We start from the raw sequence: 24,657 nt of genomic DNA, 5'->3' as shown, positions 1-24,657 counted from the left end.
CAAAGGCATTTTTCTTTGCAGTTTCCCCTCCCTCCCCCCTAGCCGTTCCAGCAAGACTGCTGGCCTGGCAAGACCAACTGTAGTATACGTGGGAATGCGAGTCTGCTTTTTGCTTTCTCCTAAACGTTTCAACCCAGCACAAAACGGAGACAGTAGTAAATAACCACGCAGGATGTCCTCACCTTGCTTCCACTGGGTGAGGTCTGGAGGGATGAAGGGCACTGAATGTCAGTTAGAGGAGATGGCTAATGCTCGCTACGTCACTTACTATCTCTGAGTCCTAAACACAGTCCTGGGGCACCTGGACGGCTCAGTCGGTTGAGCGTCTGACTCTTGGTTTCAGCTCAAGTCACGATCTCGCAGTTCGTGGGTTCGAGATCCGCATCAGGCTCTGCAGTGACAGCACAGAGCCTACTTGGGATTCTCTCTCTCTCTCAAAATGAATAAATCAAAACTTTAAGAAAATAAACACACTCCTTATGATGGTTTCTTCAGCTATAAAACATCAGTTTAGCTGTTTGGTTGGGGGATGTGGGACTGTCATTATCCTCCTTAAAATTGTTGCCAAAAAGCAGAAAAATCCATTAACGTAATATTTTTATAAAACTAAAGAGCCTTGGGGCGCCTGGGTGGCTCAGTTGCTTAAGTGTCTGACTTCGGCTCAGGTCATGATCTCACGGTTTGTGGGTTCGAGCCCCACATCAGGCTCTGTGCTGACAGCTCAGAGCCTGGAGCCTATTTCAGATTCTGTCTCCCTCTCTCTCTGCCCCTCCCCCACTTGCACTCTGTCTCTCTCAAAAATAAATAAACATTAAAAAAAAAACCTAAAGAGTCTTTACTTATGTAGAGAAAGTTTAAATTACACTTTGAACACCTTCCCCACGAGTAATATTTAGAGAGTCTTTGTCTTATAGAAACGAAGTCTGTGCTTGGATAAATGATTTTTCTGAATGTTGTGAATTCTTGGCCGCTTGGACCTTTCTGTGCTTCCCTGTCTGCGAATGCAGTCTGCCACACAGGTTGGTCTTGGCTTTCCCTGGGGCGGTCTAGCTGGTCTTCAACTTGCCTGAGTTCTAGGGGGAAAAATGCAATACATCATCATTTCTACTCTATATAATGTTATGGGATAAAATTAAGTCATAAATGTCCTGCTGTGCACTCCTATCAACAGGACTTGGGCTGATGTAAATGGGCTCTCCCTGTGCCCCCCCCCCCCCCACCTCCTCTGACTGCAAATACGATGAGATGCTGGCCAGTATTTAAAAGACTTAATACACAGTCAGGCTGAAGATCAATGAAGAATATTATTATGTGATTTAAAGTGAGGGGTGAACACAAATGGATGCCGTATGGCTTTGCAGTTGGGGGATTAAGACTCTAATTCACGAGTGGAGTGGATTCCAGGCCACAGGCGGGCAAAGAACTAGAACTGAGATACTGCCTTAAAGCCGGAAGTCATAAAGGACATTGCGGCTTTTAAAACAGGAACTAGAAAGCTGTCACCCCCTGGCTGATGAAAACAGTAAGAATCAGGAGTCACTTACAGGAAATGAGAACCCAAGTCCTGTGCCACAGGCAGGCACGCACTCCACACGGACATCTGAAGCAGAGCACAAAACCCAGAGGTTGAAAAATTCCCGACAGCTGGTCCTGCCTCAGGGAAAGCGCTGGGCCCCAGCAGTGGCACGGGCCCAACAGTTCGGCGGGGATGCCGTCATAACAAGCACACAGAATTTCCATGGAAAAGAACTCTCACTGAAAATGAGTTCACAGTAAAAAAATTAAAAACCTCAAAAGGAGGGGCACCCACGTAGCTCAGTCGGTTAAGCATCTGACTCTTGGTTTTGGCTCAGGTCACGATCTCACGGTTCATGAGTTTGAGCCCCGCACTGGGCTCTGCACTGGCAGCACGGAGCCTGCTTGGGATTCTCTCTCCCTCTCTCTCTGTGCCCCTTCCGCAGGTGTGTACTCTCTCTCTCTAAATAAACGTAACAAAACAAAAACCTCAAAAGGAAAGGAACCACGAGGTGAAACTTCTGTCCACAGAAAAACCTACATGTGTAAATGACAGCTTTATAGCAGCTTTATTCACAGTGGTCCAAAACCGGAAGCAGCCTGGATGCCCTTCAATAGGGTCCGACTTCGGCTCAGGTCATGATCTCACAGTTCGTGAGTTCGGGCCCTGCGTCGGGCTCTGTGCGGACAGCTCGGGCCCTGGAGGCTGCTTCAGATTCTGTGTCTCCCTCACTCTCTGCCCCTCCCCTACTCATGCTCTGTCTCTCAAAAAATGAAGAAACATTAAAAAAAAAAAAAAGATATGGAGGAACCTGCAATGCATATTGCTAATGGAAAGAACAGTTACACAGTTAGATAAACTGATCCATTTAGTGGAATACAACTCAGTGACAAAAAGGAAGAAACTACTAACACAAAAACCAGATAAATCTCCAGAGAATTATACTGAGTGAAAAGAATCAATCCTGTAAGATTACATACTGTATGAGTCCATTTGTTAATGTTCTTGAAATGAAAAAAATTACAAAAATGGGGAACAAATTAGTACTTGCCAGGGCTTAAGGAGGGGGTAAGGGTAGGGGTGGGAGGAAAGGGATATGGCTATAAAATTCCTTATGGTGACAGAAATGTTGTGTATCTTGCCTGCATTAATGTCAATATCCTGGTTGTATTCTGTACTATAGTTTTGCAAGATGGCACCAGTGGGGGATACTGCCTAAGGGTACAGGAAATCTTCCTGTATTATTTCCTATAAGTGCATGGGAATCTACAGTTATCTCAAAATAGAAGTTTAACTTTATTGTTTTTATTTAAAAAAATTTTTTTCATGTTTATTTATTTTTGACAGAGAGAGACAGAGCACGAGTGGGGGAGGGGCATTGAGAGAGAGGGAGACACAGAATCCGAAGCAGGCTCCAGGCTCTGAGCTGTCCGCACAGAGCCCGACGCGGGGCTCGAACTCACGGACCGCGAGATCATGACCTGAGCCGAAGTCAGACGCTCCACTGACTGAGCCACCCAGGCACCCCTAGAAGTTTAACTTTAAAAAAAAAGCACACACACAAATATTCCAGAGAGGAATGGGGAAGCAAGACAACAAGAACCAAAAAAGAGAGGACAAAAAGAAAAGAAATAATGAAATGACAGGCCTAAACCCGACAAGATACATAATTACATAAAATGTAAGACTAAGAAAAAAGAGTGATATTGGTTAATCCCTAAAAGCATTTGCGACATTCAGTACCCAGTCATGATAAAAACTCTCACAAAACCAGGATCAGAAGGAGATGTCCTCAACTGCTACCTGGCATCTGTGAAAACCCCTACAAGCTGAATTATACCCAGCGGTCAAAGAATGAATGATTTTGGCCCAAGGTCAGGAGCAAGGCAAGGATGTCACTCTTCCTATACATAGGCAACATTGTACCAAAGATCTTAGCCAGTACAATAAGGCAAGAAAAAGGAATAAAGGCATCCAGATTAGAAAGGAAGAAATAAAATAGTCTTTATTCACAACTATAGGATTGTTTATGTAGAAAATGCCAAACTTTCAACAAAAAAGCTACTAGCCCCTAATATGTATGCTTAGGAAGGTCCTAGGATACAAAGTCGATATAGAAAACTGAAATGCAAAAAAATGAATACATACAACACACACTCCCACCATTAATGCTGTAGGAATATACAACAGGAATAACTTAAAATATGTGCAAGGCCTGTCCATTCAAAACTGCAAAACATTACTGAGATAAATTCAAGAACACCTGTAAATGGAGAGTTTTACCATGTTAATAAATCAGAAGAGTCAATACAGCTGGCAGAACTACAATCCACAGACTCAAGGCAATCTCCAAATCTGCAGGCTTTTCCTCAGAGATTGACAACCAGATCCTAAAATTTATATGATGGAAAGAGCCTAAATGTCCATCAACTGATGAATGGATAAAGAAATTGTGGTTTATATACACAATGGAGTACTACGTGGCAATGAGAAAGAATGAAACATGGCCCTTTGTAGCAACGTGGATGGAACTGGAGAGTGTGATGCTACGTGAAATAAGCCATACAGAGAAAGACAGATACCATGTTTTCACTCTTATATGGATCCTGAGAAACTTAACAGAAGACCATGGGGGAGGGGAAGGAAAAAAAAAAGAGGTTAGAGTGGGAGAGAGCCAAAGCATAAGAGACTCTTAAAAACTGAGAACAGGGGTGCCTGGGTGGCGCAGTTGGTTAAGCGTCCGACTTCAGCCAGGTCACGATCTCGCGGTCCGTGAGTTCGAGCCCCGCGTCAGGCTCTGGGCTGATGGCTCAGAGCCTGGAGCCTGTTTCCGATTCTGTGTCTCCCTCTCTCTCTGCCCCTCCCCCGTTCATGCTCTGTCTCTCTCTGTCCCAAAAATAAATAAACGTTGAAAAAAAATTAAAAAAACAAAACAAAACAAAAAACTGAGAACAAACTGAGGGTTGATGGGGGGTGGAGGGAGGGGAGGGTGGGTGATGGGTGTTGAGGAGGGCACCTTTTGGGATGAGCACTGGGTGTTGTATGGAATCCAATTTGACGATAAATTTCATATATTGAAAAAAATAAATAAATAAACATTAAAAAAATAAAATTTATATGAAAAGAGCAAGGACCTAGAGTTGCCAAAACAACTGTGAAAACAAACAACAAATCTGGAGGACTCACACTACCTGATTTGAGCACTTAATATAAGGCTGCAGTAATTAACACAATGTGGTATATGCAGGTAGACTGATAACATACGTATTCAACTCATTTTTAGGAAGGGTGCTAGGGAAACTGGGAAAGAAGTCTTTTCAGAAATGTTACTGAATCGAATGGAAAGGAGTATGCAAAAAATAAGAATATAGGGGCGCCTGGGTGGCGCAGTGGGTTAAGCGTCCGACTTCAGCCAGGTCACGATCTCGCGGTCCGTGAGTTCGAGCCCCGCGTCGGGCTCTGGGCTGATGGCTCAGAGCCTGGAGCCTGTTTCTGATTCTGTGTCTCCCTCTCTCTCTGCCCCTCCCCTGTTCATGCTCTGTCTCTCTCTGTCTCAAAAATAAAATAAACGTTGAAAAAAAAAAAAAGAATATAAAAGAATGTTGACCCTTACCTCACACTGGATATAAAAGTTAACTCATTATCCACCACAGGCTTAATTACAAGTACCAAACTGTAATCCTCTCTAAGAAAAATTATGAGAAAAATCTTTCTTACCCTGGGGTAGAAAGCAATTTGATAAATGGAACACAAAAGCATCAACCACAAGAGAAATACTTGCTAAATTGCACTTTATCAAAAATAAAGATGTCTCCTTCAGAAGACACTGTTAAGAACAAAACATGCCCCAAGTTGGGAGGAAACACTGGGAAAACACATAGAAGATAAAGAGCTTGCAACTACAATATATAAAGATAACAGATACTGCATGTGTGTGCATGTATATAAAGATATAGGTGTACATAAAAGGTTGTAAAAATAACAACTTAATAACAAACAAAAAAGGCAAAAGATTACAACAGATACCTCACCAAAGATGAACAGATGGCGGAGACAAGCACGTGGCAAGATGTTCACCATCGAGACTCGTTACAAAAATGCAAATTCAAGTCACGATGAGATACCTTTACACACCTACACAAAAGGTGTGTTGTTGGTGGGAAAACCAAATGGTAGAGCTAGTTGGCAGAACCCTCTGGAAATGTCTTCTAAGTGAAACATATGCTTACCATATGACCAGGCAACCCCACTCCAGATATTTACCCAAGAAACAGAAAAACATATGTCCACATAAATATCTGTACAAGATGTTCACTAGTTTCCTTAAGAATAACGCGAAACCTTGAACAATTGCAGTGGGCATGAGGTGGTCCACAGATACACAAACCGGAACATTACCTGGCTATGAAAGCGACAAAATAACACAATGTGCCACAACATGGATGAAATTAAAAAGCATTAAGTGAAAGAAGGGAGCTGCATTTGGCCATATACTAAAAGATTCATTTCTAGGACTTTCTAGAAAGAATTAAAGTACAATAAAAAAAAAAAGATCAAGTCTGGGAGTGGAAAGAGTAGTTTAAGAATAAAGGGAACAATGGTTTTGATGGGGAGTGATGAAAAAGTCTAATATCATGGTGATGGTGGTGGTTCCATGACTCAATCTCCGTCAAATCCATGGGACGGTACGGTGAAGAAAGGTGAACTTTTTCTTTTTTAAAAAAATTTTTTTAACAGTTTATTTATTCTTGAGACAGAGAGAGACAGAGCATGAACGGGGGAGGGGCAGAGAGAGAGGGAGACACAGAATCCTAAGCAGGCTCCAGGCTCCGAGCTGTCAGCACAGAGCCTGACGTGGGGCTCGAACTCACAGACCGCGAGATCATGACCTGAGCTGAATCAGACGCTCAACCGACTGAGCCACCCAGGTGCCCCTAGAAAGGTGAACTTTTGATATATAAATTATATCTCAATAAATATCACTTAAAAAAGCGTCATATCAGCATAAATATATAATGAAAACACATGAAAAATATATATAGGGATTATATTAAACATGATGACATACAATCAAATACCAGATGGTGCTATGTATGAATTTATTTTTTATTAAAATACCTATTAAGCATTAAACACAAACATAGTTAAATGATATGCCTGTGAAAGTATTCAGGGGTGAAATGTACTGGTCTCTGAAACTTACCAGGAAACACATCACAAAAAGAAAGGGGGCTGATAGGGGCACCGGGGTGGCTCAGTCCGTTAAGGGACCCACTTCAGCTCAGGTCATGATCTCACAGTCTATGAGTTCCAGCCCCGCATCAGGCTCTGTGCATTGCTACTGTTTACACAAATGTTCTTTGCTGCTCCCTACACTATTTGAGACAGTCCAGTATACGGTGTTTATGTAACTAAAATTATTTTAACCTTTTTAAAGAAACAGATGAGCTATTAGAACACCTTACCCTGGAAGTGCAATATTCCCACTTGTCCTGTGAGCCTCTTCCCTCTGCCGTAGGGTCTGGGTGTGTCCTATGAGCCTCCTCTCTCTGTCCTAGGCTCTGGGCTGAGGCTCCTCCTCTTAGGACTCTGATAAGAGCTCTCTTGTTCCTAATGATGCAGGACCAAACGATCCAGAGACAAACGCATCTCCGTTGGGACCATGGCCACAGCACCGCATCTGTCCCTGAACCAGGGAACTCACCTTCTGAGGCCTCGACTGGCTCTTCTGTAGACTAGGAAGCCCAGGGGCGGCTGAGCCGGAGCCCGCAGGAGGTGAGCAGTGGTCTCACTGATGCGCCCTGACCCTGGAAACAACGACCGCACAGGAGATGCAGTGAGCAACCTCTCTGAGGCAGTGAAAGCGAGGAAAACCCAGATGGAATACTTTATGGAAGCAGCCACAAGGCCTCGTTTCAGTGTTAAGAGTAAACGCTTAGTAGCAGCCTAATTGTCACCAGACAAGGAGCTAAGCACTGCGTCATCCCATAAGGGTCCTAGCTGTGGACTCGAACTGATTGCCCGCTCTGTCGCCTTGATTCATTCAGTGAAAAAGTTGAGTGCCTACTGTGGGCCTGTCCAACGTGTTGCAGGTACATCAGTGAACAAAGTAAGCAGAGTTCCCCGACCCTGCGGAGCTGTGTTCTAGCAGGGAAGGCACACAGCAAGCACAAAGTTGATACATTTCGGGAACGCTCGTTAGAAACGCATAGGTGCTACAAGGATCTCCCGGGGTTTTCTAGCCGTGTGACTCTGGACAGGCTACGAGCCTTTCTGTTCTTGCTTTCTCGCGATATAATGAAGACAATCGTAGTACCTACTCACAGCCCTCGGGAGGATGACCGTGCACCCAAGGGCGCCTCGCACGTACTAGACACTCAGCAAACGGCCGCTGAACCTGACCCAACGACTCAATGACAGTATCACTGGCTGTCGCCCCCGGCCCGTCGCCCACACTCAGCCCAGGGCCCCGAGGTCGCAGGGGCGCGAACCCATCACCCCCACCTGCCCTCCGGCCCGTGCCCGCTCCGCCTCCCGGTACTTGGCTACCAGAACCCGACAGCCAGGTCGGAGGACAACAAGCGGCGCGACCTCGCGCCGCCCTCGGGTCAGCGGAGCACTTCCGCTCCCGGCGCCCCGCAGCCCGAGGTCGGAGCGCGGCGCACGCGCAGGAGCTGCTTCGGGGCCTCCACGGCCAATGGCCAAGATGGCGCGAGTCGCGGCCAGTGATTCCGACGGGGTTCGTCTGGGGCACGATGTAGGGACCGGAGCGGGCGACCGTTTTCCGGACGAGTCGCACGAGAGGCCGGGGGGCGGCGAGGGGCCGGCGGACGGTCGCAGAGGCCCCGGTCCCGCCGCCTCCGAGGCCGAGGCGCCGTCTCCCTCGCCGTCTGCCGCGCACCCTCCATCCCCCGAAGCCGCGCTCTCCGCTGCCTTCAGCTTCTCGGGATGAGAAAGGGTAGTGGGGCCTGCTGCCGTTCTCAGCGGCACATGGGCGCCGCCATCTTGGGGGCGGGGCCTGCCCCAGGGGTCAGAGAGCAGAGGGCGGGCTCCGTCGGGGGAGTGGCCCGGAAGAGCGCTTGGGAGCGGGCGGGGAGGGCGGGCGACGCGCTCAGTGGGAGAAACCCCGATGCCCCGGTCTCCTGAAATAAATCGTGTTACTCCCGGGTCTGCGACCCAGGGCGTCCAGGGAGAGTCTGATGTTTGCTTTTTGATAACACGGCGTAAAGTAGCCGAGCGTGTTGTTCTCTGTGCCGGCCGGTGTGCCAGCCGGTGGCAGCATGGCCTGCTAAAAAGGCCCGTAAGTGCCTTGAGGAAAGTTTTCTGGTTCCCGTCAGGGTCTGGGGAAAGAGGCCCAAGCGTGTGCTGCCCCTGGAGCTGCCTGCCACGAAGCAGAACTCTTAGGTCCGGGCACCGCAAGGTCCCAGCTCAGATCCACCCGATTGCTTCTGTGCCCGAGCCAGCAGGTGCCAGGCACTGTTGCGAGAAGCACGTGACAGAACCGTCGTGGAGCCGTCATAGGCGTATGGGATCTCCATTGGAGCATACTGCTCTGTCCCTGTCTTTCCCTTTCCCCTCCGAGGTAACTGACATTCCCGGGTGGTTTGGATGCATCAGAGCCCAAGCTTCCACCGCAGAGTTCTGGGAAGTGAGTGTCCCAAGCCTTGTGTAGGAGTCCCCGGAGAGAAGCCTGTTTGCCCTCAGGGGAGTGGGCATTGCCACCAGTGTCAGGTCTTTGCGCATTTGTAAGCGATGGCCAGTCCTCGAGAGACCATCGTATTTGTTTCTAGAGGAGAGGCGACCTGCTAACCTTTTCAGACATCGGTATCAGGAGACCAGAAAATTAATATGATAGTGTCCCAAGGACAGTAGAGAAACCCCCAGCTGCAGAAGGACCTCGTCTTTGGCCTTGGTCAGAGTGTCCCCATACCCTGATAACACAGGAGCAAGGGGTCTCACCGAGAAACAAGACTTCTTGTTTTGCATGGGTCCTAGCGGAGGACACACATTTGTGACTCATGCGGTGCCAGCGCTTTTAGTGTGACTTTGTCATTTTGGAACCGAGCAATGTGCCAAGTTTTTCTTCCAGTCTATCCCGAGCCTGGGCTGTTGGGATATATCAGTCCATAGGGGAGAAGATTTGTCCTTACTACTCTCTGGTCCCTTGAGTCATAACTGGAGGTCCCCTGCCTGAATGGCTGTTGTGATTGATGTAGGGTACACCTTAGAGCCACAAACCTAGGACTTAGCCCATAGCAGGCACCTGGTGGCGGTTTACATTGTTTTCTCATACACACTACGCAACGTGCTGGTGCCATTACTGTACCTTCCCGTGGTGTGGACTTCCCCTTTGCCACCTTCTTGCACAATTGTGTCTGTCCCCGGTTCCACCCTTACCCAACTCTCCTATCCGACTGACAACAACATTTTTTTTAGTTCGGCAATTAGGCCTCTAATCAAGTGGCAAATCATTGGTAAAGTGTAAACCTGGGAGGCCTGGATGGCTCAAGCCACATATACTCCGAGGAGAATCATGTTTCAGGAGGACTGGTCCTTGTCCGGCTCCTGGGAGGCCGCCGCTAAGCCCCTGTCATATTCTGCCCGATCAGAGTGTTTTTGGATTCCAGGCATCGCCGTCCTAGTTTGGCCAGATCGTTTCTACAAAGATTGTGACTTGCGGTGAACATCTGTGTTTGTATGTGTGAGGCCTTGGGCCACGCTGTGTTCGTTTGACGCCTGGGGGCTGTCAACTGAGTAGCTGAAGTCAGTCACGTGGTTGCCGCCTACCTGCATGACCTCCAGTAGAGTCCCTGCACCCCAAGGCTTGGCTGAGCTCCCCTGGCTGGCAGCACTTAGCAGGTTTTGTGACGCACCATTCCTGGGAGAATTAAGCATTGACCCGCGTGACTCCTTTGGGAGAAGACAACTGATCTGTCACCACGGGTTTCTACTGGACGTCCCCCGTGTGCCTTTTTCCGCTTGCCGGTTGTCCTGTGCGCGCTCTCACTGTAATAGGTCATCACCGCGTATAAAGCAACTCAGAAGGACTCGCAGGACTCTGAAAAGTAGAACAGCTCTCCTGAGTCCCAGGGAATCTTCGAGCCTGACGAGGGTCTCGGAGACCCGCCTCACGCTGTTGCTACAGGTGCTCAGATCGGTACACGCTCTACCGTGTGATTCAAGCATCCCAGTAGGTGGGCGTACTGAACCCAGTTGGACTGTGCCCTTGGCAATCCCCAGGTTGCAGACCTGATCCGGAACATCCTGAGGGCACTCGGAGGAATGAGGGCTGGCCGGAGGGCCTGCCTGGGGCAGGAGCTGAGCGGGCTTGCTTTCTTGAAGTTTCTAATTATACTTTTGTGGTTATCCTAGAGATGATGACATCTACTCCTGATTTGTTAGTCTCTTGTAGATTAATAATCCTTTTACTGCTTCCTCCAGAATTGAATAATGTAAAATATTTGCTCTGGCCCATCTCCCCTTTTGTCCTGTTGTTGACCTGCATTTTAGGTCCACATCTATTTTAATGCCTCTCAAAGCGATGTAATCGTTTAAGACGGTGTTCCTAGAAATTTACCCACATACTTGGTCTTTCTAGTACTCTCCACTCCCTTTTGCACTTCTGTTTTTTAAGGATCCAGATTTTCTAACATTTACAGATACCTTCAGGGGGCGCCTGGGTGGTTCAGTCAGTTAAGCATCTGACTCTTGATGCTGACTCAGCTCAGGTCAGGATCTCTCGGTTCGTGAGTTCGAGCCCCACGTTGAGCTCTGTGCTGACCGCAGGGAGCCTGCTTGGGATTCTTTCTCTCTCTGTGTCCCTCCCTCTCTCTCTCTCTCTCAAAATAAATAAACTTTAAAAAAAAAAAATCTTGAGGATTTGTTTTAGTGTAGGAATGCTGGCAATTGATGTTATCATTTTTGTCTTTTCTGGAACCAAATTTATTTCATCGTCTTTCAAAAAGGATGTTTTCTCTGGCAGTAAAATTCCAGGTAAAGAGTGATTTTATTTTGTCACTTTAAAAACACCACTTCTTGGGGCACCTGGGTGGCTCCGTCGGTTGAGCATCTGACTTCGGCTCAGGTCATGATCTCATGGTTGTGAGTTTGAACCCTGTGTCGGGCTCTGGGCTGACGGCTCAGAGCCTGGAGCCTGCTTCCGATTCTGTGTCTCATGCTCTCTCTGCCCTTCCCCCACTTGTGCTCTCTCAAAAATAAATAAATGTAAAAAAAAAATTTAAAACACCACTTTGTGTTTGGTTTTCACTGTATTTGTCAAAAAGTCAGCTGCCAGTTTTATTGTTTCTCCTTTGAAGGTGATGTGCCTTTCCTTTCTGTGGCTGCAATTAGATTTTCCTTTTTTCTCTTTTGTTTTTCAGCTGTTTGATTATGATTTGCCTAGTTATGATTTCCTTTGTATCCATTCTGCTTTACATTAGGAGAGTTTTTTGTAATGTTCATTCATTTTTGAGAGAGACAGAGCACCAGCAGGGGAGGGGCAGAGAGAGAGAGGGAGACACAGAATCGGAAGCAGCCTCCAGGCTCTGAACAAGCGGTCAGCACAGAGCCCGATGCGGGGCTCGAACCCACGAACTGTGAGATCGTGACCCGAGCCGAAGTCAAGCTCTCAACCTACTGAGCCACCCAGGTGCCCCAGGAGAGCTCTTTGAATCAACAGTGTGATATCTTCTGTGAATTTGGACATCTTTTCCAATTTATATCCTTTCCAATTAAATATGTATCAGATCTTTCCGTGCCCCATGTCTCTTGCATTCTTTCCATTCTTTTTCATTTTTTTTTTTCAGTGCTTTAGCCTGGATATTCTCCACTAACTCTCTTCCCATTCACTAAGCTTCTATTATGCTGCGTCTAATGTCTATTAGTGCTTACTTTAAGCTCTGTTTTCAGTTCTAAAATTTCCATTTGATTCCTTGTAATTGATATAATTTTGTCACCTGATTTCTTTTAAGTTTGTGTCTCATAACTCACATATTTGATTTGCCGATGGGTTTATTTATATAGTCTGTTACATCTTGGTTTCCTTCATCTGACTCATGGCAGCCTGTGATTTTTTTTTTTTGAACACCAGAAATTGTATATGAAAAGTTTTCAAAGATTTCTCTGAAAAATGTAATCCTCCAGATATGATTTACTTTTTTTTTCTGGCAGCCCTCTATAATAGAAGCAGATAACCCCCATCCCATCAAGGAATCAGATGATTTGAGGCTCTGTTTTTTTTTTTTTTTTTTTTTTTTAAATTTTTTTTTTTCAACATTTATTTATTTTTGGGACAGAGAGAGACAGAGCATGAACGGGGGAGGGGCAGAGAGAGAGGGAGACACAGAATCGGAAACAGGCTCCAGGCTCTGAGCCATCAGCCCAGAGCCTGACGCGGGGCTCGAACTCACGGGCCGCGAGATCGTGACCTGGCTGAAGTCGGACACTTAACCGACTGCGCCACCCAGGCGCCCCGAGGCTCTGTTTTATCTCCATATCTGGTTTGCCCTTCCTAGGACAAAGCCATTTGGGATTTTTACCTGAAACCCTGATGGACCTTGATCTCTAACTTTTTTCTCTCTATCACTATGAGGTTTCTAAAAGCTCTGCTTAACTTTTTAGCCTCTTACTTGCTGCTTTCTGCTTGACTTCATGGCATCTTGTCTCGAGTGGTTTAGAAACTGAACCACACCCACGGTTTGGAGCTCTATTTTCTGCGGTTCCTTTTCTCATTGGATCTTGACATTCGAGTTCCTGGCTACCTTAGTAGCTAGCAGTAAATCCATTTTCCTGCCCTACTTCATGAAACTTCTCAAAGCTCTGAATTACCATTTTCTGCTCTTCAGCTTGGCTCCATACAGGTTAAGAATTGACAGACGTCTGGGGCGCATGGGTGGCTCAGTCGGTTAAGCGTCTGACTTCGGCTCAGGTCACGATCTCGATCTCATGGTCCATGAGTTCGAGCCCCGCGTCGGGCTCTGTGCTGACGGCTCGGAGACTGGAGCCTGCTTTGGATTCTGTGTCTCCCTCTCTCTCTGACCCTCCCCCATTCATGCTCTGTCTCTCTCTGTCTCAAAAATAAATAAACATTAAAAAAAAATTTTTTTAAAAGAATTGACAGACGTCTGTTTCAGACTGCGTCTCCCTCGCTCTGCCCCTCCCCCGCTAACACTGTGTTTTTCTCAAAAATAAACATTGAAAAGAAAAAAAAGGGGGCGCCTGGGCGGCTCAGTTGGTTAAGCGTCCGGCTTTGGCTCAGGTCATGATCTCGCTGTTCCTGAGTTTGAGCCCCGCGTCAGGCTCTGTGCTGACAGCTCGGAGCCTGGAGCCTGCTTCCGATTCTCTCTCCCTCTCTCTGTGCCCCTCCCCTGCTCATGCTCTGTCTCTGTCTCTCTCTCCCTCTGAAGAATAAATTTTAAAAAACATTAAAAAATGCCTTTACCTAGTGAGATGTGATTTTTCTTTTATTCTATCAGCGTAACATATTGTATTCATTGATTTACAAATACTGCATTTCCAGAATAAACCCAGGTTAGTAATAACCTATTATCTTTTAATATATATATGGATTTAATTTACTAGCATTTCATTTAGAATATATTGAAAAACACTGAATTTCATTTTCCTTTCTGGTCAGCTCTTGGATCAAAGTAATGCTGATCTCATAGAAGAAGATGGAAAGGGTTCCCTCCCTCTTTTCTCCGGAAGACTTCCTTTTCTTTGGAAGAGTTTGTGTAATGTTAGTGTTAGTTCTCCCTTAGCTCCCTGATAAAATGCATCAAGCAAGCCATATGAACCTTGAGTTTTCCTTATGGAAGAGTTTTTTTAATGTGTGTTGATTTTTGAGAGAGAGTGATGGGGGAGGGGCAGAGGGAGAGGGAGACACAGAATCCGAAGCAGGCTCCAGGCTCCGAGCTGTCAGCGCAGAGCCCGACATGGGGCTTGAACCCACAAGCCTCGAGATCATGACCTAAGCTGAAGTCCGATGCTTAACTGACTGAGCCACCCAGGCGCCTTGAGACACACATTATTTTGGAGGACAGAGGTTAAAAATACAAGGATGAGAAAAGATACACCATACTAACAGCAACTATAAAAGTGCCAGAGTAGCCATACTAATACATGACGAAATAGACTTTAAGACAAAAAATATCAGGGTCGGAGGGGGTATTTCATAATGCTAAAAGTGTAAATGTAGCAGGAACATATAACAATTTTGAACCTATGTGCATGTAACAATAGAGCCCCAGAATACATGAGGCAAGGGCTGACAGAAAGGGGAAATGGACAATTTAACGATAATAGTTGGGGATGTCAACACCCCATCTCTGAATAACAAATAGAGCGAGTAGAATATCGGGAAGGATATAGAAGACTCGAACGCTATCAACACACTTGAACCAACTGTCATCTATAAAACAGTCCATCCCACAAGAGCAGAACACACATCCTTTTCACACGCAAATGAATCATTCTCTGGGACAGACCATATGCTAGGCCATAAAAAGCCTCAGAAAATTTAAAAGATTTGAAAGCAGGCAAAGTATATTCTCTGAACACAGCAGACCTGAATTAGAAACCACGAAGATCAAAATTTGGAAAATTTCCAAGTATTTGGAAACTAACACTTCTTTTTGTAAAAAAAAAAAAAAAAAAAAATTTAATGTGTATTTATTTTTGAGAAAGAGAGACAGAGTGCAAGTGGGGGAGGGGAAGAGAGAGGGAGACACAGAATCTGAAGCAGGCTCCAGGCTCTGAGCTGTCAGCACAGACTCTGACGCGGGGCTCGAACTCAAGAACCATGAGATCATGACCCGAGCTGAAGTTGGATACTTAACCAACTGAGCCACCCAGATGCCCCAACACTTCTTTTTTTTTTTTTTTTTTAAAGTTTTTTTTTTTTTTTCAACGTTTATTTATTTTTGGGACAGAGAGAGACAGAGCATGAACGGGGGAAGGGCAGAGAGAGAGGGAGACACAGAATCAGAAACAGGCTCCAGGCTCTGAGCCATCAGCCCAGAGCCCGACGCGGGGCTCGAACTCACAGACCGCAAGATCGTGACCTGGCTGAAGTCGGACGCTTAACCGACTGCGCCACCCAGGCACCCCCTTTTTTTTTTTTTTTTTTTTTTTTTTTTAAAGTCAGCTCCACGCTCAGTGTTAGGCCTGAACTCACTACCACGAGATCGAGTGTCACATGCTATTCCAACTTAGCCAGCCAGGCGCCCCTAAAGAACACACTTCTCAATAACTCATGAGTGAAAGGAAAGAATTACAAAAGGAATTTAATAATATGTTGAAGTGAAAGAAAATGAAAACACAACATATCAAAATTTATGGGATGCAGCTAAGGCAGTGCTTAGGGGAATGTTTTATAGCTTATATGCCTATATGAGAAAAAAAAAACCCAAATCAATAACCTAAGCTTCTACTTTAAGAAATTAGAAAAAGAAGATCAAACTAAATCCAAAGCAAACAGAAGGAGGAAGGTAACAGAGATTCGAGCACAAGTAAGTGAAACAGAAAAATTACGACTACAAAACTATAAAGGAAATCAGTGAATCCAAAAGTTGATTCTTGGAAAAGGTCCATGCATTTTAACAACCTTTGGTTACACCAAGAAAAAGGAGGCACAAATTCTCAAAATCTGAAATGAAAAAGGAATCATCATTATTGATCTAACAGAAATTAAAAGAACTGTTAGGGAACACTACAAATTAGAAAATGTACAAGAAATAGACAAATTGCTAGAAATACACAAATCACCAAAGTGGACTCAAGTAGAAATAGAGAATCTGAATAGACTTACAGTAATTAAGGGCCCTGAATTACTGATGAAAATTCTGCCCCTGAAGAAAAGTCCAGGCTTGGATGACTTCACTGTTCAATTCTCTGTAATATATAAAGAAGAATTAACACTGACTCTCACAAATTTTTCCAGAAAACAGAGGAGAAGGGAACACTTCCCAAAGTTTTTTTTTTTTTTTTTTTTTTAATTTTTTTTTTCAACGTTTATTTATTTTTGGGACAGAGAGAGACAGAGCATGAACAGGGGAGGGGCAGAGAGAGAGGGAGACACAGAATCGGAAACAGGCTCCAGGCTCTGAGCCATCAGCCCAGAGCCCGACGCGGGGCTCGAACTCACGGACCGCGAGATCGTGACCTGGCTGAAGTCGGACGCTTAACCGACTGCGCCACCCAGGCGCCCCCCAAAGTATTTTTTAATGCTTTTTTTATTATTGAGAGAAAGACAGAGTGAAAGTGGGGGAGGGGCAGAGAGAGACGGGGAGACACAGAATCTGAAGCAGGCTCCAGGCGCTGAGCTGTCAACACAGAGCCTGACACAGGGCTCGAACTCACGAACTGCGAGATCATGACCTGAGCCAAAGTCTGACGTCCAGCTGAGCCACCCAGGTCCCCCAACCTCCCAACTCATTCTATAAGAACAGTATCACCCTGATACCAAAGCCAGACCAAGACAGCACAGGAAAAAACAAACGAACAAATACTGACAGATGTCCTTCATGAACATGAACATAATAATCTTCAACAAGATATTAGCAAAGCAAATCTGGCAACATATAAAAAACTGTGACAGGTGGAATTCATTTCAAAGATGCAAGATTGATTTATCATCTGAAAATCAACTTCTATAGTAAATCATATTACTGAGATAATGGATAAAAAAAACACACTTTCATCTCGATAAGTACAGAAAAAAACATTTGATAAAATCTAACACTCAATCATGATTTCAAAAGCCAAAACACAAAACCTCTCAGCAAACTAGTATAATAGGCAGGAACTTCCTCAATTAGGTAAATGGCATCTATGAAAAACCCACGACTAACATCATAGTGATGACAATTAAATGCTTTTCCTGAATTGGGAACAAAGCAAGAATGTTTACTCTTGCCACACCACTTTTATTCGGTATTGAACTGGATGTTCTAGCCCATGCGACAAAGAAAAAAATTAAAGGCCTCCAGGTTGGAAAGGAGGAAGTAAAAGTATGTTAATTTGTAGATGATATGATCCCGTATTTTAAAATTCCTAGGGTATCCCCCCAAAATTACTACAACTAATAAACAAGTTGAACAAGGTTACAGGATATAAGATCAATAGGCTAGTAGTGAGCAATCTGCAAATGAAATTTAAGAAAAGTATTCTATACACAATAGCATCAAAGATATAAAATATTTAGGAGTCGATGTAACAAAAGAAATGTAAGACTTCTACACGGAAAATACAAAATTGTTGGGAAATTAAAGATCAAAGTAAATGGAGAGACATTCCACATTGATGGATTAGCAAACCAAATATTGTTAGATCTATAGATCGGTATAGGTAGCAAATAGATCTACAGGTTCAACTCAATCCTTATAAAAATCCCAAATGGGTTTTTTTTTCTCCCAGAACTGTACAAGCTGATTCTAAAAGGACCCAGAATAGCAAAAACATTTTTGAAAAAGAAGAACAGAGTTGAAGGACTTTCACTTCCTGATTTAAAACAAACAAACAAACAAACTATAATGTTACAGTAATCAAGAGAGTGTGGCCTTGTCACGAGGACGGACTGGTACAGAATTGAAAGTCCAGAAATAAACCCTTACATTTATGGTCATATGATTTTTGGCAAAGGAGCCGAAAAAAACTCAGTGGAGAAAGGAAAGTCTTTTCAACAGATGGCACTAAGACAATTGGATATCCTCATGCAATAGATTTGTACCCTTATCTTGCAACATACACAAAAATTCACTCACAATGGGTCACAGATCTAAATGTAAGTGCCAAAGCTATAAGACTTAAAAAAAAAAAAAAGGGGGGGGCGCCTGGGTGGCGCAGTCGGTTAAGCGTCCGACTTCAGCCAGGTCACGATCTCGCGGTCCGGGAGTTCGAGCCCCGCGTCGGGCTCTGGGCTGATGGCTCAGAGCCTGGAGCCTGTTTCCGATTCTGTGTCTCCCTCTCTCTGCCCCTCCCCCGTTCATGCTCTGTCTCTCTCTGTCCCAAAAATAAATAAACGTTAAAAAAAAATTAAAAAAAAAAAAGACTTAAAAAAAATGGAAGAAAATTATGGCTTATGTTGGACTAGGCAAAAATGTCGTAGGTGTAACACCAGACACAATACATGAAAGAACAAACTGATAAACTGAACGTCATCACAGTTATAAAACTTTTGTGTTTCAAAATACACTGTTAAAGGGGCACCTGCGTGGCTCAGTCGGTTACACGTCGGACTTCAGCTCAGGTCATGATCTCCTAGTCTGGGAGTTCGAGCCCCGGGTCAGGCTCTGTGCTGACAGCTGGGAGACTGGAGCCTGCCTCAGATTCTGTGTGTTTTTCTCTCTCTGCCCCTCCCCCACTCACACTCTGTCTGTCTCTCTCTCTCAAAATAAATAAACTTAAAAAAATACACTGTTAAGGAAATAGACAATCCACAGTTCAGAAAACATATTTGTAAATCATATTTCTTGGCAAAAGGTTTAATATGTTCAGAATGTACAAAGAACTCTATCAACTCGTTAATAAGACAAAAAAAACCCTTAATTTAAATTTTTTTTTTTTCTTCAACGTTTTTATTTATTTTTGGGACAGAGAGAGGCAGAGCATGAACGGGGGAGGGGCAGAGAGAGAGGGAGACACAGAATCGGAAACAGGCTCCAGGCTCTGAGCCATCAGCCCAGAGCCCGACGTGGGGCTCGAACCCACGGACCGCGAGACCGTGACCTGGCTGAAGTCGGACGCTTAACCGACTGCGCCACCCAGGCGCCCCTAAAAAACCCTTAATTTAAAAATGGGCAAAAGTTTAGAATACACATTTCACCAAGGAGAATACCCAAATGACCAATAAGTTCAGGAAAAATCCCTAGATCATTAATCTTCAGGAAAATGGAAATAAAAACCACAACGAGACACCCCTTCATACCCAACAGAATGTTGGTGAAGCTTTGAGAAGCCAGAACCTTCATGAATTGCTGGTGGGAATGTTAAAACAGGACAACCGCTTTGGGAAAACCATTTGGCGATTTCTTAAATAAACAAAGTTACCATAAAATCCAGCGATTCTTAAGGCATCAACTCAAGAGAAATGAAAACATAACACACAAAGGCTTGTACGCCCAATGCTCATAGCAACATTATTCGTAATAGCCAAAAAGCGAAAAGAATTCAAATGTCCATCAATTGATAGAAACAAAATGTGTTCTATCCACTCAGTGGACAAGAAAAAGAAACGAACTAGTGATACCTGTTGTAACATGGATGTGTCTCAAAAACGTTATGCTTAGAAAGAAGCCAGAGGCAAAATGTCATATAAATGTGATTCCGTTTGTATGAAATGTCCAGAAGGGCAAATCTACAGGGATAGAAAGCGGTTGAATAGTTGTCTGGGGCTGGGTGGTGGGAGTGGGGATGGCCAACATCATGTAGCCTACTTTGGGATGAATGGAAATGTTCTTAAACTGGATTGTGTTGGGTGCCTGGGTGGCTCAGTAGCTAAGCATCTAACTTCAGCTCAGGTCGTGGTCTCACAGGTCATGAGTTCAAGTCCCACATTGAGTGAGCTCTAGCCCCGCTTTGTTGAGCATGAGCTCTGCTTCAGGTGAGCTTGAGCCCCACTTTGGGTGAGCTGGAGCCCTGCTTTGGGTGAACTTGAGCCCCGCTTTGGGAGAGCCTCACTTTGGGTGAGCTTGAGCCCCACCTTGGGTAAACTCGAGCTCCACTTTGGGTGAACCCCACTTTGGGTGAGCTTGAGCCCTCTTTGGGTGAGCCCCACTTTGGGTGAGCTTGAGCCCCGCTTTGGGTGAACTCGAGCCCTGCTTTGGGTGAGCCCTCCTTCTCTCTCTCTCTCTTTCTTCCTCCACCCCTCCTGGGATTCTCTCTTTCTCTCTCTGCTCCTCACTCACCTGCGCCCTTTCTCTCTCAAAAAACTGGATTGTGTTGATAGTTTCTGCACTCTATAAATTAAAAAAAATCATCGAATCGTGCATTCAAAATGGATGAATTTTGTGGCATATAATTATTCATTGATAGAGCTGTTTTTTTTTTTTTTTAAAGTCAAAGCAGACACGGTTCTTCTTACCCACAAGCTACAGGGCGCCTGACATTTAACAGAAGAGACACACACATCTGCAAATGTAATATTTTGAGCTAATTTCATTTATAGAAGCATATTCAATGTGCAATGGTTTTCTTTCCAATTATGTTTCACACCTGATCTCAAAATACAAAATTCTCCTTGCAAAAAGTGGATTTAAATAATAGTATTCTGAAATCTCTCATTATTTAAGCCCTCTTGCCATCTCTCTCTCTCTCTCCCCCCATCATCTATCTGTCAATCTATTCATTATCTATCTACCATTGAAATAGTGTAGGAGTAGACAAAATTGAAAGACTAGAGGTGGTCCCGGCTTTTGAGTAGTTTATATGTAAGTATGCAAATAGCAAAGGTTTCCCTGTCATTCTTTCTGTCTCTTTTTATCTCTGTCTCTGTTTTTATTTTCACTCCAGGTGGAAGATGCTGAAATTATTGGTTTGACCAAGTTTTGTGAGTGGAGTCTGGGAACATTTTGAGGGAAAGAGTAATTCATGGGTAGACATTTTCTGTAGTGAAAGGAATTGGTGTGGCGAAAAGCGTAAAGCAAATGTTCCAGAAAAGGGAAATTATGGGAGAATAATTTAATCCAGTTGTTGACGGATGTATGAAGAAGAACAAATACATTTGCTTGACTTAAACCTTATTCTAGAACATATTTTTTTTTAAGTTTATTTATTTTGGGAGAGAGAGAGAAAGAGAGCACGAGCAGGGGAGGGGTGGAGAGAGAGGGAGAGAGAGGGAGAGAGAGAGAATTCCAAGCAACGAATCTCTGCACTGATGTGGAGCTTGACTCGGGGCTTAAACTCATGAACCACAAGATCATGACCTGAGCAGAAACCAAGAGTTGATGCTTAACTGATTGAGCCACTCAGGCACCAAGGATAAACCAGAATTTACTACTGGGATCTCTTGAGCTATCCTGGAGAGATTCAGTTGTGGTTTTTTTGCTTTTGTTCTTTTTCAGTTTTCACCGTAGGACTTTCCTAGGGCCATGGTAAAAGAGAACCTCTTTACCCCGCGCCCCCCACCCCCCGCTTACCCAATATTGTAGCCTTATTCTCCAAAATTCTTAATTTCACAGGTCCAGTGTTGATGTGGGAAATGTACATTCATGTGGTTGCTGAAAGCAAAGGGTGCAGTGTGGCCACACTGGGGCAGCAGACGCTCGGCTTTTCTAGCTTTTTCTCCCGGAACTGTGATAAATGGAGTGTTCTACGTACACATTACTCTCTTTAATTTAGATGTCTTTTCCAGACTGCCGAACTGAGAGAAAGGACTATCCTTAAAATACTAACAACGGAGACCTCACGTTTTAATTAGAGGTTGGGTAAGAGCTTGCTTTTTTTTTTTTTTCCCCTAATGGCTAGTTTTTCAGAGGTCACTGAGGGCAAGGAACTGTTTCTTAGTCATTGGATAGCCTCGGGGCAATCATAGTGCCCGCCATCTCATGAGAGCTCAATAAGTTTTGGTTGTCATTAGTGTTTTTAGAAGGCAACTGCTCCAGCTCGCCAAAGCACAATCTCTAAGATTTCAGACCACCGCATCCAAAGGGACCTGCATCACCTCAGCTAAAGGTATTCACATGGTCGAGCAGATCTGCACATTTTCTATAGTTCGGCGGTCACGAATCAGATGCGAATCAGTCGCCGCTTCTCAAGGAACCTTAAAAAAAAAAATCAGTGATTCTGAGAAAGCATCTCTGACATGGTTACTTCTTATTTACTGTGTGAAAATTAATACAAGGAAACCTCATTAACGTGGACTCCGGAGGCTGGAAGCGGGGAGTGGTAGAAGGCGCCTACCAGAAATGTCAATTACAGGAACAAATCATCAATTACAGACTCCTAACAGAAGACTCTTCAAGAGGAAAGAATGATCAATTACAGACCCCCCAAGAGGAAATTGACCCCCCACCCCCCACCCAGGGGCGCCTGGGTGGCTCAGTCAGTTAATCGTCCGACTTTGGCTCTGGTCATGATCTCGCGGTTCGCGGGTTCGGGCCTCAAAGTCTGGCTGTCTGTTGTCTGCATGGAACCCGCTTCGGATCCTCTGTCCTTCTCTTTCTGCCCCTCCCTCATTCTTTCTCTGTCTCTGTGTCTCTCTCTCTTTCACTCACTCACTCTCAAAAATAAACATTAAAAAAAAAAAAAAAGAAATGGACTACCCTTGCAGCTCAACCAAGGAGAAACCATCATCACGCTGAACCCCTGCTTTTCTCAAACAGGCTTGCATTCAAAACCACCTCTCCCAACTTCCTCCTTCTCCATAAAATAGGGCTCCTTTCCTCCATTTGTTGGACTCACCTGTGGTTTTCCCATAGCTTGCATAGCCCATATTGTAATTCTCTGCTCTTCTGGAATAATCCCAGTTTTTTTTTTCTGTTAAAATAACTGGCTATTTTCTTTTTAAGGTTAACACTTTTGAGCTTTCACGGGCTCTACCCCATTTGCCTTTTTTTTTTTTAATTTTTAAAAATTTTTGTGTATTTACGTAATCTCTGCACCCAACGTGGGGCTCGAACCCACGACCCTGAGATCAAGGGTCACATGCTCTTCCGACTGAGCCAGCCAGGCGCCCCTCCACCCCGTTTGTTTAAACCCGTTTGTTGGATGCCTACGTTTTCTTAGGTGCTCCTTACACACATAGCCCATTTCATATTTCTCTACATTGTAGGAAAGCTGGTTCACCCCTGTTTTTGTGGGTGCTGCAGCCTGGGATGCCCTTTTCTTCTTCTCAATCTAATTCTTCTGAGTCTTTCCTGGCTAGCTCAAGGCACGCCCTACCGATGCGGCCACAACGGACTCTTTTGTCGCTCAGTCTTACCCTCAGCACAGTGCTGTGCTAGATCACAGGCCCATTCATTTCCCTCCTTTATGAAGACCATCAGCTCCCTGAGGCCAGAGCCCTGCCTTATTTGGCGTTGCCTTTGCAGGGTCCACCGGAATTTCTGGCACGTTGGAGTGGCTCCATACATGTTTGTGGAATGAGGAAGTGAATCAATCCACTCACCGCTGAATGAGATGTTTCATTTCCTTCCCTTCTCCTCCCCAGTTAAAATGCCTTGATATTAAGAAAAAGGTCCCGCTTAGGAAATTATTTTAGAAAGAGGCAGTCAGCTCCTACCTCCCACACAAGGAACATCAGAGAATACAAATGAATCGTCATTTACATGCGGGACTTCCTGAAGGAGGAAATTTGCACCGTGAAGCTCTCAACGTCCCAGCCACTGTGGAGTCAGTGGTGATAGGGGCCAAGCTCCTGGCACGCAGCTCTGGGAGATGCCCCGCGTCGGGCTTCCAGAAGCCCCTCCGTGTTCCAAGGATGCTCTCCGTTGATTTTCACAGCATCTCTGAGTGATAAGCATGAGCAATGGAGAATTTCTTTCCTTCCTGCCCTTCTCTCTCTCTCTCTCTCTCTCTCTCCTCTCTCTCCTTTAACCTTCTTAACAGAGAGCTAGAAAACAGAAAAAGACCTAAATCAGCCAGGACACATTCCACCAATCTGTGCTTCCTGTAGCTTAAACAGGTCTGGGTTTTAATGAATCCGTGGCATATGGGCCATAATATTCCAAGTGCCTGGCATTTCCTGCAATTTATGATCAGGCGGGGAATAGGTTGTTTTCTCCTTTTGAATGAATTCTCACAGGCCGAGCTTTGGAGTTCGTAAACTTGACACGTATTGTTCTCAAGGTCTGCGTCATGGGCGAGGCGAGATTGTTTTGTGTGCTGTCTCCTCCGTGAACAGAGAAGTTCACAGTCCCTCTCCAGCGACCGGCAGTTGTTGGGCACGTGCCTTGCAGATCAAGGGCTCTCCTTCTGACTTGACCTCTGGTTTGTTTGTTTGGTTTCAATTTTCTCTGGTTTCCAAAAAGCCTTGTTGACCCTCGTGGCAGTGAAAGTCTGCGAATTCAGAAATGACCTGACCTGCGTGTGCTCTTTGTTTTGGCTGGGTCTTTCGGAGTCGTCTTGAGCGTGAGGACGGTAGCTACGTCTCTTTGTTCCAGCTTGCTGAGAAAGCTGCCGTTGCATATCTCTTGTGGGCATTTAAT

At 44.9% G+C, this 24,657-nt stretch overlaps 1 protein-coding gene and 1 non-coding gene across 2 annotated transcripts in view; both read right to left on the bottom strand.

Annotated features, from left to right (window-relative positions):
* Positions 1 to 820: 820 nt before the first annotated feature.
* Positions 821 to 24,657, bottom strand: part of LOC125156954 (uncharacterized) — a 92,859-nt gene continuing 69,022 nt past the window's right edge. The window contains exons 3-6 of the mRNA XM_047843249.1: positions 8,021 to 8,534; positions 7,221 to 7,323; positions 1,545 to 1,600; positions 821 to 1,073 (exon numbers count right to left, since the gene is read on the bottom strand). Coding sequence (XP_047699205.1) covers positions 1,072 to 1,073; positions 1,545 to 1,600; positions 7,221 to 7,323; positions 8,021 to 8,534 — 675 coding nt within the window. The 3' untranslated portion in view covers positions 821 to 1,071. The remainder of the gene's footprint in view (positions 1,074 to 1,544; positions 1,601 to 7,220; positions 7,324 to 8,020; positions 8,535 to 24,657) is intronic.
* Positions 23,110 to 23,182, bottom strand: TRNAK-CUU (transfer RNA lysine (anticodon CUU)). The gene has a single exon. It is a non-coding gene; the product is annotated as a tRNA-Lys (tRNA).

The sequence above is a fragment of the Prionailurus viverrinus genome, chromosome X (genome assembly GCF_022837055.1).
Source record: "Prionailurus viverrinus isolate Anna chromosome X, UM_Priviv_1.0, whole genome shotgun sequence".
NCBI classification, from domain to species: Eukaryota; Metazoa; Chordata; class Mammalia; order Carnivora; family Felidae; genus Prionailurus; species Prionailurus viverrinus.
The sequence above is the reverse complement of the archived record's forward strand: the minus strand, read 5'-3'. Positions and strand labels throughout refer to the sequence as shown.